Source organism: Macrotis lagotis, chromosome 5 (genome assembly GCF_037893015.1).
Source record: "Macrotis lagotis isolate mMagLag1 chromosome 5, bilby.v1.9.chrom.fasta, whole genome shotgun sequence".
NCBI classification, from domain to species: domain Eukaryota; kingdom Metazoa; phylum Chordata; class Mammalia; order Peramelemorphia; family Peramelidae; genus Macrotis; species Macrotis lagotis.
In genome coordinates, this window is record NC_133662.1 from 83,816,584 (window position 1) to 83,832,418 (window position 15,835).

At 35.6% G+C, this 15,835-nt stretch overlaps 1 protein-coding gene across 4 annotated transcripts in view; it reads right to left on the reverse strand.

The window, feature by feature from the left end:
• Nucleotides 1–15,225, reverse strand: part of MAP3K7 (mitogen-activated protein kinase kinase kinase 7) — a 75,673-nt gene extending 60,448 nt beyond the window's left edge. For all 4 annotated transcript variants that reach the window (XM_074187176.1, XM_074187175.1, XM_074187174.1 and 1 more), the window contains exon 1: nucleotides 14,978–15,225. In XM_074187176.1, coding sequence (XP_074043277.1) covers nucleotides 14,978–15,097 — 120 coding nt within the window. In that variant the 5' untranslated portion in view covers nucleotides 15,098–15,225. The remainder of the gene's footprint in view (nucleotides 1–14,977) is intronic.
• Nucleotides 15,226–15,835: the final 610 nt, after the last annotated feature.

Sequence of the window (15,835 nt, forward strand, 5' to 3'; positions counted from 1 at the left end):
GGAAATATGGAAGGAAACAAGCATTCAGTATGGGCCTAGGTATCATGCTATTTTAGAAATATCTCTGTGAAATTGGGGTCATTATCCCCATTTTTTTACAGTTGAGGAAACTGAAGCAAACAGAAACGAAGTGATTTTTTTTTCAGGATCACACAGCTAATAAATGTCTGAGATCAGATTTGAATTTAGTTTTTTGGAACAGAGCCTAGAGTTCTATATTGTTCTACCTCACTGTTGGGGGTGGTTATTATTTTTCTGTATGGCCCCAAAGTATACAGCTAGGGGCAATGGGTTGATTTAAAAACAGAGACAAATTTGGCCTGGTATAAGTTTTCTTAATGAAAGTTATTCTAAAGTAGAAGAGACTGCCTCGGGAACCAGTAGTTTCTATGTCAATGGAGGTCATTAAGGAAATGATGAATGTTTTCCTGTGTGTCACAGTGGAGAATGTTTTTTTGGACACAAGTAGAGTAGCTGACACTGGGATCCTTCCCAAATGTGGAATTCTGTGATCCTTTAAAAAACATGACAGTGCAAAGGGAAACGATCTTTATGTCTTAGGAGAATGGCATTCTTGAATTGAGAATTCTTTGGTCGATTTAGGTAATATCTGATAAAATGTTTCTAAAACAGACTAATTTCCAGATGTTCCTCTAGCTATTTTAATTTTTTAAAGTTGTCCAACCAATTGTTACTTTGGAAAAATGTGGGAGAAATGTTACAATCGAGCTGTCTTCATTCTGGTTTTTACCTAAGGATATTTTGTCTAAAGGATTTTTAGATCACCAGCTTTTTTACTATCATAAAAATATATATTAATGATATGTGTTTTACACCTTTACAGGCATTTTCACTTTAGAAGAGTGATGTTGGGGCAGTTAGGTGGCAGAGTGGATAGAGCACTGGACCTGGAGTCAGGAGGACCTGAGTTCAAATCTTGTCTCTGACATTTAATAATTACCTAGTTGAGTGACCTTGGGCAAGTCACTTAACCCCGTTGCCTTAAATAAATAAATTTTTTAAAAAACATGATGTTTAACCCCATGATTGTCAAGCCTATAATACAGGTTAGAGGAAAAAACTCAAGTGAAAACAGCAATTAAATTTAAAATTATCTTTTAAAAAATCCAGATAATACTTAAGTTAATGCTAATGTGTATGCATGTACATGGATAAGAACTATTCATAAATATAAACATGTCATTTGTGTGGCAGAAAGTCAGGGAGTAGAAACTAGAAGGGAAACCTGGAAATCAGCTATTTGCATTAACTGAAGAATAATAGAGGGAGAAACTAGAGTGGTACAGAAAGCAAGTTCTCCCTGAATGAAAGAGATAATTGCAGTGAATCAATCTGAATATGGTCCCCCCCTTTCCTTTTAATCATAGGAGGGTATATCAGAGGTTTTGGTGTTGTCACATCATTTTATCCAGTACTGATGGGCAGAAGAGTAGGGCAATTTCAGATTAATAAAAAAAAAAGGATCAGAAAGCAATTAGATCCCCCTTCTTCCCCCTCCCAATCTATACTAATGATAGTTAAAAAGTAGATAATAAAAGCTATGAACAGAAAACATCAAGGATATCAAAATTTTTCCTAAAAACAAAAGCAAGTCAGGTAAGCAGTATCTAACAATAGTTTAAGGTCAATAATTTGTGCCTAGGTATTTATAATTCTTCAAATTTTACTCTAGCTTGTATATAACTTAAGTTTGTGAAAGTATTAGATTTTAATGATGTATTATTTTAATAAAAAGCTATTAAAATAAGAGCCTCTCTACAACAGCAAAGTGGCCAAAGAATATGAAATTAGTTCTGAAAGAGAAATGAAAACCCTTATCAATATGAAAGAAAGGTTCAAGTAACTACGAAGGTAAATGAAGACAATGAAATTTTACTGTGCAGTTATTAGACATGAAAATGACAAATATTAGTGTCTATGGGAAGTAAGGCACAGTAAAGGACAGCTGGTGGATCCAACTCTTCTGGAAAACAATTAGTAATTATAGTAACTCAACAATTTATACCTTTTGAGCCAATGATCCCATTACTATACCTAAACTACAAAGAGACTAAAAATTAAGGGGAAAGTTACAAAAAATATTTACAGTTGCACCTTTGAACTAGAAGCAAAGTGGGTGTGAACCAACTGGGGAGGGTACTTTATGATGAAAAAAAACCTCACAGTAAGCAAAATCACAATTTTTGGAGCAATTATATCATGAAGGAAAATAACACTGACAGACACCAGTACACTGATCAACGAAGTGACCAATTATGTGACAACAGAGGAGAATGCTTCCTTCCTCTCAGTAGAAAAACAAGTGGTGAAGAAAAAAAATACACTGTCAGATATGGACTATATATTGATCTATTTAACTTAACTGTACATCTTTGTTACAGAGGCATGGTCTAGAAGGTGCAAGAAAAGGAAGTCATTAAGAAGTGACAGAAATGTAGCGGCCAATATAGATGAAATCATGGAGCTACTAAGTATATAAGTAAAAAAGTCGATTTTATTTCACCCCAAGCATGAAGAACTTCTTGGAAATGCTGATACAGTAAAGTCTATGGAAAGTTTAAAAGTTACTAAGACTTCTGTCTTGTGTATCAGACTACATGGAGGGGCCAAAGTATTTATCATTAGTCATCAGAGAAAATTACAGTTTTGGAATCTTAAATCTTAAAAACATCTTAAATATGTTGCTATTATGACAATTTTAAATTTGATAAGGAAAAAATAACCTGAGTTTTGATAGATGTAATTTTTTCTTTAAACATTAAAAATCCCCAACATCAAACCAACAACTATATACTGAGGATATTTTGTAATCTGAGTTGTAACAAATGCCACTTTCTCCAAGAAGTGTGTCAGCTGAGAGAGCTCACATTTTGATCAATAACACAAAATTTAAATGTCATATAGCTGAAATCCAAAATAACAATTATATTTATAACTGAACTGAAAATAAATGTTATGTAAGAAGTTACGAGCCTTTAGCTAGGGTTGCTTTCTCCATTTTGCTCCCTTCTGTTCATTCAGCATATAACTCTAGGATCATCTTTCATAAATTGCTGAATGACATCATTCCCTCTTTCAAGAACATACTGCAGCTCCTGTCCATTGGATCAAATCTAAATTCGTCAAGCAAGTATTCAAAGACCTTCATCAACTAACCAACCTTTTACTCCTCCCCCAACAACATTCCTCTACTTAATCTCTAGCTGTTTCCCAGCTATGTTCAAGAACCTTTTCCCATTATTATTATTATTTTTTTTTGCAAGGCAATGGGGTTAAGTGGCTTGCCCAAGGCCACACAGCTAGGTAATTGTTAAGTGTCTGAGGCCGGATTTGAACTCAGGTAACTTCTGATTCCAGGGCAGGTGCTCTATCCATTGCACCACCCAGCCACCCCCTTTTCCCATTCTTTTTTGTCAGATATGGACTGATTTCCCCATGAAATGTCCTTCACTGTTGGATCATGTGTCTTAGAATTTATGGCAAAATAGTCTTACTTTTTAAAAAAAGTCTTCCGTCTATGCTCACTATTACATCAGCCACACTTTTTCAACCTGATTCTATACTAAATCACTGAAATAATCTTTCTTAACAACAACAAAAACTATAAATATATATTCTATTCAGAATGTTATAACAGGGAGACTGATTTCTTATAGGCTATGCCAGGGATAATGCAAGTATTGGTAGATTCTAATTCTACTAAGTTAGAAGGGCTTCTGAAGACAAGTCTAGATAAATTCAGAGGCTTATCATTAAAAGGGTGAATCTTTTTTTTTTTTTGCAATAATTCATCAAGACTTTCTGTTAGGGCAAGGAAGGTTACTATTTGGGAATGCTACAGTCAATGATTGCACCAATTTAATCACAAATTCTAAAAACCATTGAATTTGATTTTAAATACTTTCAGGGTTTGTTATATAGTTTTGAAGTGGGTACTGTAAAAAAAAAATCAAGAGTGAATATTTCCCCCTCCCACTAGTTAGGAACTGGTAGTACTAGTAAGAGTCTATTAAAAAGGCACTGATTAATAGACCTTAAAATATTTTGTCAAACAAAGGAAATACATTTAACTATGATTACCATAATTAGTTCTTTGGTCATTTTGCTCTTTCATCAGTTTTGAAATAGTAAATTATTAGTGTTAAGTAATAGGGCCCTTAAAGAATGGTCTGCCTTATTTATTTAATTGTCCTATTTTGCATGTGTATGTATATGTGTACGTACAATAAATAGGATTAAAAGGCAGATTTTTATGAATTTCCAAAAATTCCAGTTACATGCACATAAGAAAACCAATTAAGACAACTGAGTCAGTAGCTACATTTGCATATACAATTGCTACTTTTTTCCAGGGTGGTGCCTATTTCAAGATTACTTGAAAAAGGAATTAAGTTGGGGGCAGTTAGGTGGGCAGCCCTGGAGTCAGGAGTACCTGAGTTCAAATCCGACCTCACACACTTAACATTTACCTAGCTGTGTGACCTTGGGCAAGCCACTTAACCCCACTGCCTTGCAAAAATGAAAAAAAAAACCCTAAAAAAAGAAGAAAAAGGAATAAAGTGTCACCAAAGTATTGATCAGAACAGGAAAATTTGGGAATGCAGAAAACGTCCTTGCTTGCTATTTTTATCCCCCAATAAATATTTATAACAAACATATCCACAATGAAAAGTGTGAAATAAAGACATAAATTCTGATGAAAATTAATGGAAAAGAAAGGGAATTTTCTAAGTCTACTCATTAGTTAATGCAGATGAATTAGAAATTTTAAGCTTGGTTACTAAGATCTGTCATTAAGAGAGATAAAGTAATATTGTGGAAAGAACATTAAATTTTAAGTCAGAAGACCTGAGTTCAAAGCCTGAATCTTACATCTGTGACTTTGGGTAATACAATTTTACTTGTCCCCTACTTATATATTTATATACTGTCTTCTCTAATAGAACATAATCTCCCTAAGGCAATGACTTTTGTCTTTGTATCTCCACTGTCTTGTACAGGGTCTGGTGCTTATATGCTTCCTGATGAACTGAGAGGTCTGGGTCAGATAGCTTTTAGAGTCCTTTCCAGATTTAAATCTATATAACCCACTGATGTTTCCTGAAGGAAGGGAATTTGTCTTACTTACCTCTATATCTTGACTTCTTCAGTACCCAGTACCATGTACATATCTGTCTCTCTCTCTCTCCATACAAATATACATACATACATGTGTTATTTGTTAAATTGATCAAAAACTTTGTGAAATGGGCAATCTTCTTTCTGTCTGGCTCCCCACTCTCAAAGTAATTACAAATCACCAATGGATAAAGAATTCTGATTTTCAAATTTTTTTTTAACTAAGCAAGAATTTATTAAACAAGACATTTCCTTCATCCTATTTTCTCGCACATATACACTTGCAGACATTTATATATGTGGGTATATACACATACATATACACAAACACATATACACATGCAAATATCATTATATCACTATTTGACAGGTTGTTATAGGAGTGCCAGAAACTGGTAATCTCAGAGAAAATGGAAGTTTCTCTTGTGATTATGTTGGGATTATCAGAAAACTCCATTTCCTTTTGCAGATGATTTAATTTATCAGTGTTCTGATAAATTCTAGCTTATTAGCTCTTTCTGTTCCTCCTAGCTGACATTACAGAGGTTCACCTTACATTAGTTCCTGGTCAAGCAATTGTACCCCGGAGGATATTAGTTGCCTGAAGGGCTGTTTTCATTTTGCTTTTGTGCACTCCTTCCCTAGAACAGTACTAGAAAAGAGTACATTCTAAATAAATGCTATTAAAATTCTTGTGTTTGTATTGTACCTCTAATGAGGTATTCCTAGGTATATACAGAGCTTTTTCTCTCTTAGTAATTTGATTCTCACAAAAACCTTTCATATATATACATGTTGTTGGAAAAATAATAAAGGGGGAAAAGACAAGGAGATGGCTGCTACACTGGAAATATAACAGAGACTACTGGGATAATAGAGTGGAAAATAATCAGACTACATCTAGTATCATTGCTTTCATGAGGCAAATTGGACCCAAGCAGTCCAATGGGAGGAAGGGCTTGAGTGGTAATGGCTTCTCCCACTTTGGATGCCCAGAATAGAACCTGGGGGGGGGGGGTCGCCTCCTTTCTTGTTCTCTATCTCTAACCTTGTGTTTGGGGAAGCTGGAAGAAAAATATACCCTATTCTGACCAGTAATTCTTGTGGTATTTCGACTGCTTGATTCTCTTTTAATAAATTAAAGTTTAGAAAGATACACGTTGATGTTGTTACATTCTTTTAAAGAGAAGAAACTCTTACATAATGAAGACTTTGAACTTTTATTTAATCTTTTAAAGAAAATGAGTTTGTTATCAAGAAAAACAAAAAAAAACCAACAAAAAATCTTTCACATAAAAGCACTCCACATTCACACCATTCTTCTACTTTTGCTTATTTCAACAGACTATCAGAGTCTGTCAAGAGTTCTTTTAATGAGCTCCTTAAGTTATAAAGTCATAATTGTCAATTTTTACTAAAATACTGATTGTACTATTAGCATACCTGAAGAAGTTGTTGACTCTTTACCAGTGAAATTCAGCAAATTAAGTAGCTGATAGCAGCCCTGGAATCAGGAGGACCTGAGTTCAAATCCAGCCTGAAACACTTATTAGCTGTGTGACTCTGGAGTCACTTAATCCCAATTGCCTCCAAAAAAAATTTAAGTAGTTTTTTTGTACACACGGTCCTAGGTGCATAAAGAGACAGAAAATCGTTGTCCACATGAAGCTTACAGTCCTGGAGATATTAACAAATTATATTTACAAAAAGCTTACAAAGTGTTGGTAAAGTTACTAAATTAAGTTTCAAATTCAATCCCCTAATTCTAAATGTTATTCTTTTCACTATTCCAATTTTCTTCTCCAAAAATAAATGACCTGGCACAGTTTCCTTTGCTAGTCTTGAGTACATAGATCAATCAACCAACAACTATATATACATATATGTGTATATTTGTACATATATGCACATACACATATGTACATAACTTCAAGGTTTGCAACCTTTGAGGCAGATACTATCCATTTTACAGATGAGAAAACTGAGGCACTCTGATTAAGTGACTTGCCAAGGGCCACACAGTGGTCAGAGGCAAGATGTGAAATTAAGATTTCCTTGATTTTAGGTCAGATAACTATCTATTCTGTCATCTAACTGTCCTATTACTATGCCAAATACAATGATAAGTGCTAAATTACAAAAGAAATAAGAAAAATCATCATTGCCTAGCTCTGGAGTTTGGGGCAAAAAAATTGGGGATTATAAGAACTGAATGTTCTTATGTGTTATTACCTCTATCAATTGTTTTTGCTAAACCATTTTTCTTTCTTAAGAGAGGAGTATTTAATTTTGGAGGCAGACAGATATATGTCGCAATATATGACTGAGATATAACAGTGAGATGAAAACAAAAAGCATCAATAAAAATTGCTTTAAAAAAAAAAACCTGGGTTTTTTTATGTCTAAAAGTATGTGGTTGGCCTCACAAGTAGTAGATGACAAATTTAACTCTACTAAAAAGCCATACTCTGTCTTGGTCAGACCACACTGCATTAAGTTCTGGGAATCAAATTTTAAAGAAGACAATGACAAAAGAAGAGTAACATCAAGAAGGCATCCAATAGGATGGTAAAAGCCCAGGGTATTACAAGTATGAGAATCCATTGAAAGAAATGGGCATGTTCATCCTAACAATGTTTTCCTTCATTTTTCAAAGAAAACCATGATATCACAGAGTGATGCCATGACAAGCACATAGACTGGATTTGAGTGAGGGGGTGCTGTGCTAAGTCACCAGTCTCACTTTCTCCTCCAGAACCAGCTGGTTCCAGTGACCAGATATGAATCAGGGTTAAATAACTTGCCTAAGGTCACAGGGCTAGTAAGTGTCAGAGGCTGGATTTGAACTTCTGTCCTCCTAATTCCAAGGTCAGTGCTCTATCCACTGTATCTGTGGATAGAGCACCAGCCCTAGAGACAGGAGGACCTGAGCTCAAATCTGGTCTCAGACACTTAATTAGCTAGCTGTGTGGCCTTGGAAAAGTCACTTAACCCCATTGTCATGTTCATCCTAGAGAGGATAGGAACAAGGAAGTAGTTTTTAAGTATATGAAGGTCTGTCATGTAGAAGAGGGAATTGGTCTTCTTGGTCCCAGAAGTAGAAATAGGAGCAATGGGCATATTTTAATGATGATGTTTGTCCTTTATTCTTCAAAAAGATCATGACATCAGGGAGGTGTTGCCATGACAACAAGCTCATGAATTGGATTTGAGTAAGGGGGTGCTGTGTTAAGTCACCAGCCTCACTTTTTCCTCCAGAGCCATTTGGGCAGATGTTAACAGTGAGAATGACTGCAGCTGACCATTTTTCAGGGATACTGCAAAGAGTTATTTCTGTAGGCATAGATGGCTTCAGATTTTATGATATGAAATTATCCCTAGTAAAACAAGGTAAATGCTTCTTTCTTAAATGTAAAATGGAAGTTCTCAGAGGAATTAACTTTATCTGCAGAAAGATTAAACAAAAAATTCTAATTACAAAATTAGTTCTACAGAGAAATTCTAACTTAAAAGATTAGAAATTATCTTATTTTATCTTTTTTATACTTCAATGAACAGGTAGACTACAATAAAAAATTTTAACTTTAACTCAAAGTCTACTATCTACATAAAGAGTGTGTGTGTGTGTGTGTGTGTGTGTGTGTGTGTATAAAGTCTATGAGGAAAGGAAAATTTATGGTTCTTTTATAATTTCAAAGGAGCAACAAGGTGGCTGTCCTAGATATAGTGCTGCCCCTAGAGTCAAGAAGACAAATTCAAATCCAAACACTGAAAATTACAAGCTGTGCCATAAAGAAGAATCAGACATGACTGAAAAAAAGGATTTTTACTTGTTAAAAAAAACTTAAAGATCATTAATTAAAAATACAAATCAGTCTGTGCTAGAAATAGCAAATCACTAGTACTGAATTTCAATATTATATTATCTATTTATATGTACAAAATACACTATGGTTTACATACTGTTTTTAAATCATTCAATAACCACTAGATGCAATTCTGGAGTCTTTAAAAAGTTAAAACAATATGAAAAAAATGAACTATGAATTAACTGAAATTGCATTCCTTACCAAACTGGAATTTTGCTTTGCTAATCTCTAACATGAATAGTGGAGTTAGAAATAATAGTGAGAAATGGTGGTTGGGAAAGAATAGCTTCTGTGGAGTTATCTAATATAGCCAGGGTAAAGGTATAGCTGAATAAAAGGCAGCCCTATCTTAGTGGATAGCTCTTAAGTGGGATTTTGTTGGAGCAGTGGAAAAGCAACTGAAGAAAAAAAAAAACTGTCATCACTAGTTTGAATTGTTTTGTCATCACCTGAATATCACTGAAAAACAGTGATTCAAATACTTTTTTCACAACTGTCCTGTGAATAGCAATGCAAGTATTGCTATTCTCCCTTTTATAAATAATGAAACTGAGGCTCACAGAGGTTAAGTGTTGTGAATCCATGGTCACAAATTTATTAAGAGTTAAGACTAGAATTCATTCAAATGATAACAAAGCTATATGACAAGTAATCTAGTAAAGGATGCTAGATTAGTGCTAGGAGAAATTTTAAACGATATAGTGCTTCTAGGAATGCATCTCAGATAGTAAATGGAGGTGGGGGGGATTATAGGAGGAATTACCATTTTTGGACTCAGGAAGCCATTTCCTCAAGGGACTTAAAAAAAGACATTAATAGACAATCTGCACTAATCCTGTAAATAACCCAGTCAAACATTATAACCACATGACCATACTGATTCCTCTTTCTAATATGGTAGTCTGATAGAACAGAATGTCTTAAAATGTCAAACTGAGACTTTACTAAGGAAACCAAAAAAAATCTTGCCTATAAATGATTATTTTTCTAGCATAATTATAAGTTTATACCATAAAAGGAATATTGTATTTCATACTTACTTAAATATTACTTCCTCAAAATATCCCCTTTCTCTCAGATAAATTAATTTTAAAATTATTTTAATTATATATGCCAAAACAAACAAAACCTTCCCAAAAACGGAAAAACAAAGATAACCAGAAGGCACACAGTTCTGTTTAGATGTTAGCAAGAACTGAAAGGGCACACAATATAAAATATGAAATAAATTTACTCTCTGTAATGTAAAAAATATTCTAAGACAAATAATTTTTAAAATATACTATCTTATTTTTAAATAGAAATTTCAAAGATTATAGTCTGAAGATTGTAATTGTTTGTTAAATACTTCTTAATTATAGGGAAAATATATTTGACAGTGACTAGATTCAAATAGATTTGACAGCAACTTGGTTCAGTTTTGTACAGTATATGAATGGGCTTGCTGGTTATTTGATTATCTATTTGAAATCTGGACCAAGAACAAGCACTAAAGATCTTAGACTGAGGGCCCTCCAACTATTTCAGAACTTCAAAATCTATTAATAAACATATGGCAGAGTAGAACTGCCATCTGCTGACAAGACAGCCTAGATACCATAAATGTGAAGCTTTGCTCATTATTTTTGAATTTTTCAGTAGAAAACTTTAATATGTTTCATCATACGTAAGACCTCTGATCCATGTATTATATGTAATGTTTAACTTACTACAGAGCCAAATTCATGCAATCTCCTTAGTTTAAATGAATATTATATAAATATCTTTTTTGAGGGACTTTCAAAACAATTTCATAATTTCTAAAGAAAAACAAATGAATATTACCACTGAAGACCAAGACTATCCATAACTCCACATGAAATTAACAGTTATCAATTAAAAGTCCCTCTTGAGTTGTAAACAATTTTGTTAATAAAGTTGACTATATTCATAATAAACTACAGAATATAAAATAAACAAAAAAACCCCTCCAACATTATTTTAGTCTGGAATTTCTCTTCCTAATTGCCCCTCCAAAAGGAAATGTACCACTCAATCTAATTTTTACTGAAGTATTAAAATAATACTGATATAATAGTGTCAGAATTGGTATACTATAATTTTGGCATGCTGTCTTTTGGATATTTATTCTAGAGCTATTTTATAAATTGAAGCTACTAAGGTCATGGTAGTTCAGAAACTAAACTTTAAGAGTACATAAGGTAGGGGTAGTTAGGTGGCACAGTGGATAAGAGTTCAGGCCTTGCAATCAGGAGGACCTGAATTCAAATGTGACCTCAGACACTTGATATTTTCTAGTGGTATGACCTTGAGCAAGGCACTGAATCCCACTGCCTTGCAAAAACCAAAAAGAGAAAGTAGACATGCATTTATTTATACATTCCACTCAATACTAAAGTACCACACTTTGTTTTCAATAAAGAAAGCATCAAAACCCATCTCAGAAATTCTAAATTACTACAATACTTGGCCCTGTCTCAGAAATGACATTACTTCTCACTGCTCTACTATTATGTCTGCTTCTGTTCTAGTTAAATTCATCTACTGACTCCCAGCAAGTCTGCTCAGTTTCTACCTTTATCTACATTTGCAATGCCCTTCATATTCTTCTTCACTTTCCTTCTTTTCTTCAAAATCCAACTGAAAACTCTCATGCATATATTTTTTGATGAATTGTGATGAGAAACCCATTCAACACAAAAGTAATTGGATTGCATTACATTCATTTGCTGTTGATCACTGAGGCAGAGGAAGAGCATAACAGCTTTTTAAGTTGCAAGTTTTTAGGACTGACATGTCATTGACTGCTTCAGTGATAGGGTATTTACTTAAAAGTTTACTTAAGAGTCTTCAAGCAGAGACTGAATGGTTATTCAATGGTTAAGAGGGTGGTAGATGTGATTCCCGTACAGTTATGAGGATGAGAGTAGATGTCACTGATTATTTCCAACTTCAAGATTTTGTGAGGCTTTGTTCTGTACAGCTCCAGCAATTTCCCATGTATGTATTTTATTTTTTCCACTTGACTGCAACTTCTTTATCAATAGAAGCCATGTCTTACAATTCTAGTAGTATTGTGCACACAAAGCAGGAATTGAATAACTCTTAGAAAATAGGTTATGATTTTCCCCCACCTTTCTACAGAGGTCTAATTACAAAATCTGTAGTGGGGTTAGAATACAAGATTTAGAATTACAAGATAAGGGCTCAAATGCCAGTCATGCATACTATGACTTTTACACAAACCCAGATTCATTGCGATAACATTTTGATATTGTAAATTTTTAAAGAAAAACATTGCAATTTTTATATATGAGACATAACTTTTGTTCTCAAAACTGTGGGCCCCATAAGGTTAAAAAAAAAGATGTTTGAATTTTGTTTCAAAAAACAAATTCCTGGGGCAGTTAGGTGGTACAGTAGAGCACCGGCCCCAGAGTCAGGAGGACATGACTTCAAAACCAGTCTGAAACACCTAATACTTACTTAGCTGTGTGACCATGGGCAAGTTACTTAACCCCACTGCCATGCAACAACTCCCCGCCCCAAAAGAAATTCATTTGAAGTAATAATGAAGTTGTGTCATTTCTTCTTAAGAGTTCTCTTGGTTTTAATAATCATTATGAACCACAAACATTTTTATTATACTTTATTTACAAAATAAGAATCTTATCTATATCAACTCTGGTAAATAACTTGATCAGTTTTGAGAGAACTGGACAAAGTTATCTTCAATAAATTATTCTTACACACAAGAAAAAACTAGTTCATAAATGATAAACCTTGGTATATTATTAGTAACTGATATTACAGCATAAAGTTTAAGTCAATATAGTAAAGTTTAAAAGCTGATTATGTACTTTAAGGAATGTAAATATGTCAATTTAATATGTGGCTCTTTAAAATACTTTTAATATAGGAGAATTCTAATATAGGAGATCACATATTTAGAGCTTTAAGGAAACTTTAGGGGACAGCTCATGCAACTCATTTATTTAAAGATGAAGTAACTGAGATTCAGGGAAGTTAACTGACTTGCTCTAAGGCTACACAGGTAGAAAATAAGAACTGAAGTCAGGCTAAATCCACTAACTTTATAGTACTCAGTAAGTGTCTATAATTTTTTAAAGCTGCTCAGTTGAATGCTAATGTCAATTTCCTTAAAATCTTCCACAAATTTCTGGATTTTAATATTTTCTTTATGCATAATTTGTTATTTTGGTCTGAACTTATGATTTCAATACTATGAAGAACTGGAAAGGAAAAAAAATTCTCTTATCAAATCAGCTAGGTAAGCAAAACATGTACCTGTTTTTATTTTTCTTCTAAACTGCATTTATTTAATATATACTTTAATCTCAAATGTACTTCTCTCCCTTAGCTAGACTGAAAAAACAAAAAATAGAAGGGAAAAAAATGAAAATAGAATTGTTTAAGAAATGGATTCAAATTTCCTTACAACATACAGTAAACTATTTTTGAAAAAAATTCTTGTTCAACTCTAGATTATGCATCATCTTCGCATAACTTTGTGTTCTTTATGGCACTCAGGGCTGCATATATGAAAAGGATTGTTAATATGAACAATTTATGATAATCATCTTAATCTTTAATTTTAATACCCCATTTTACGTAATATAAACATATTACATTAAGGTCAAAGTTTAATTAAAAAAAAATTTTTTTTTAGGTAAGGCAATGGGGTTAAGCGGTTTGCCCAAGGCCACACAGCTAGGCAATTACTAAGTGTCTGAGGCCGGATTTGAACTCAGGTCCTCCTGACTCCAGGACTATTGCCCGATCATGGTTTAATTAAGTCTCAGCCTATATAACAGATTCATTTGTGAAGTGCTGTCAACACCATTTTTGTGAAATCAAAGGGACTAATTAATTATACTTTAGAAATTTTGTTAGTGTAACTCCTGCAGAGCAGGAAAGCGACGCAAAAGGATTAATTTTCCATCAAATAATATGTAAATAATTCAAGTATATCTAGAAAGCTAATTTAAAAGTTTACTTTTAATAAATGTAGTTAAAAAACTCAACTCCCAATCTCTTTTTCTCCAAGTCTAAGTTTTTTATTAAAGTCCTCACCATTCTGCAGGTAACTTCGGTTATTTTTGATTCTTCCTTCTTGATGGAAAGGAACAATCCAAATTCTATTGACTGTACCTTAGCATAATCTCCTACCATTTATTTATCTCCCCGGTTCATAGTTGAAGGCTTTCCTTGTTTTATTTATTCGAAAAAATAAGGAACTTACATAAGTTTTAAGGTGCCTTAAATCTCGTAAATCTAAGTCCTGACCAGTAGGTGACTTCTAGCCTATTATCTCAGGTGGGGAGTCTGGTTCAAACCCCAGGCAGTGGCAAAAAAAAAAAAAAAAAAATCACTCAACATTTCTTTGGGCCTCAGTCTGCGAATCTGTAAAATGAAAAAGAAAAAAAAAGAAAAAAAAGACCCAAAGTAAAATAAAATCGTTATTTGTACAAAAAAAGAGAATAAATATTAAAATCCAAATAAAATCAATAAAATGAAAAGGCCAGACTGTATAGCCTCAAGGTCCCTTTAGCTCGAAATCAAGTGACCTAACGGGTCACTACAGCATCCTTAAGTACTGGATCTTTGGAAGACTTGGGGCTGTGAGGGCAGCGGGACTGGGAACCAGTATGCCCGCATCCAGGAGGCTACTGTTCGCTGAGTGGGAAGCCAAGTCCCGCTCAGCAGGGTGTGCGGTGCCCGCTATTCCCCAGCATCACGAAATAAAGCGGCGCGGTACTGTGGCGAGCTGAAGAAGGGCAGGCTCCCCCAGGCAGGAGGGGGCAGGGAAGACCCCCACACACACCCACTGCCACCTTCCCGGCCCCTCTGCCGAAGCTCCAAGTCTCGGGCTGGCGCGGCCCCGGCTGGACCCGGGGCGTTCCATCGCGGGCAGGCGGGCAGAGGGTGGCAAAGGGCTGGGCACTCACCTCTTCCACCTCGATCTCCTTGTAATCGATTTCTTCGAAGTTGAGGACCTGCGAGGGGGTCTCGATCATCTCACCCGCCGAGGAGGAGGAGGAGGAGGAGGCAGCGGAGGCAGTAGACATGATACCTCTCGGGAGCCGGGGGAAGGGGCCCGCGTCCTTCGGCCCGGACACCCACAGTCCGGGGACCCGGGGGCCCGGGGAGCCGCGGCGGGGCGAGCGGCCGAGGCCGTGTCCCGGCTCCGGCTGGACTGCAGCTTCCGGTCGAGGAGGGGAGGCCCCGCCTCCGGGTCTTCCGGTTCCGCCCTGAAACCGGAAGAAGGGGGCAGCGGCGGGTCTGCGGGACTTTGCGCCGCGGTCCTGGCGCGCTGTATCCTGGGAACTAGGAAAGAAAAGAAAGGCTTCGGGGCGGGGGGGGAGGGGGGCGCCGTTATATCCCGGGACTGTCGCGAGTCCCACCGCCGACCCACGTCTCCCGCTGGGAGATCCCGCGAGAGCTGGGTGCTGCCGGCCAGAAACAAAAAGCGCCAACGTAGGCTACTCCTGGGGAGCCGTCCCGGCCTCTTTTATGGACAAAGCGGGAAAATCTCGGGTCCCTTGTGAGTCCAACTGACTCCGGTTCACTCCCGAATTTGGGAAGAAACTTCCTAACCCCGCCCCGTCTGTGTGTGTCCGTATGTATGCTTGTGTGTAAGTGTGTTTGTGTGTGTTTATGTGTATGTTTGTGTGTATTAGTGTGTATATGTTTTATGTGTGTTTGTATATGTTTGTGTATTTGTGCATATGTTTTTGTGTGTTTGTATGTGTTTGTGTGCATGTTTTGTGTGTTTGTATATGTTTGTGTATTTGTGCGTATGTTTT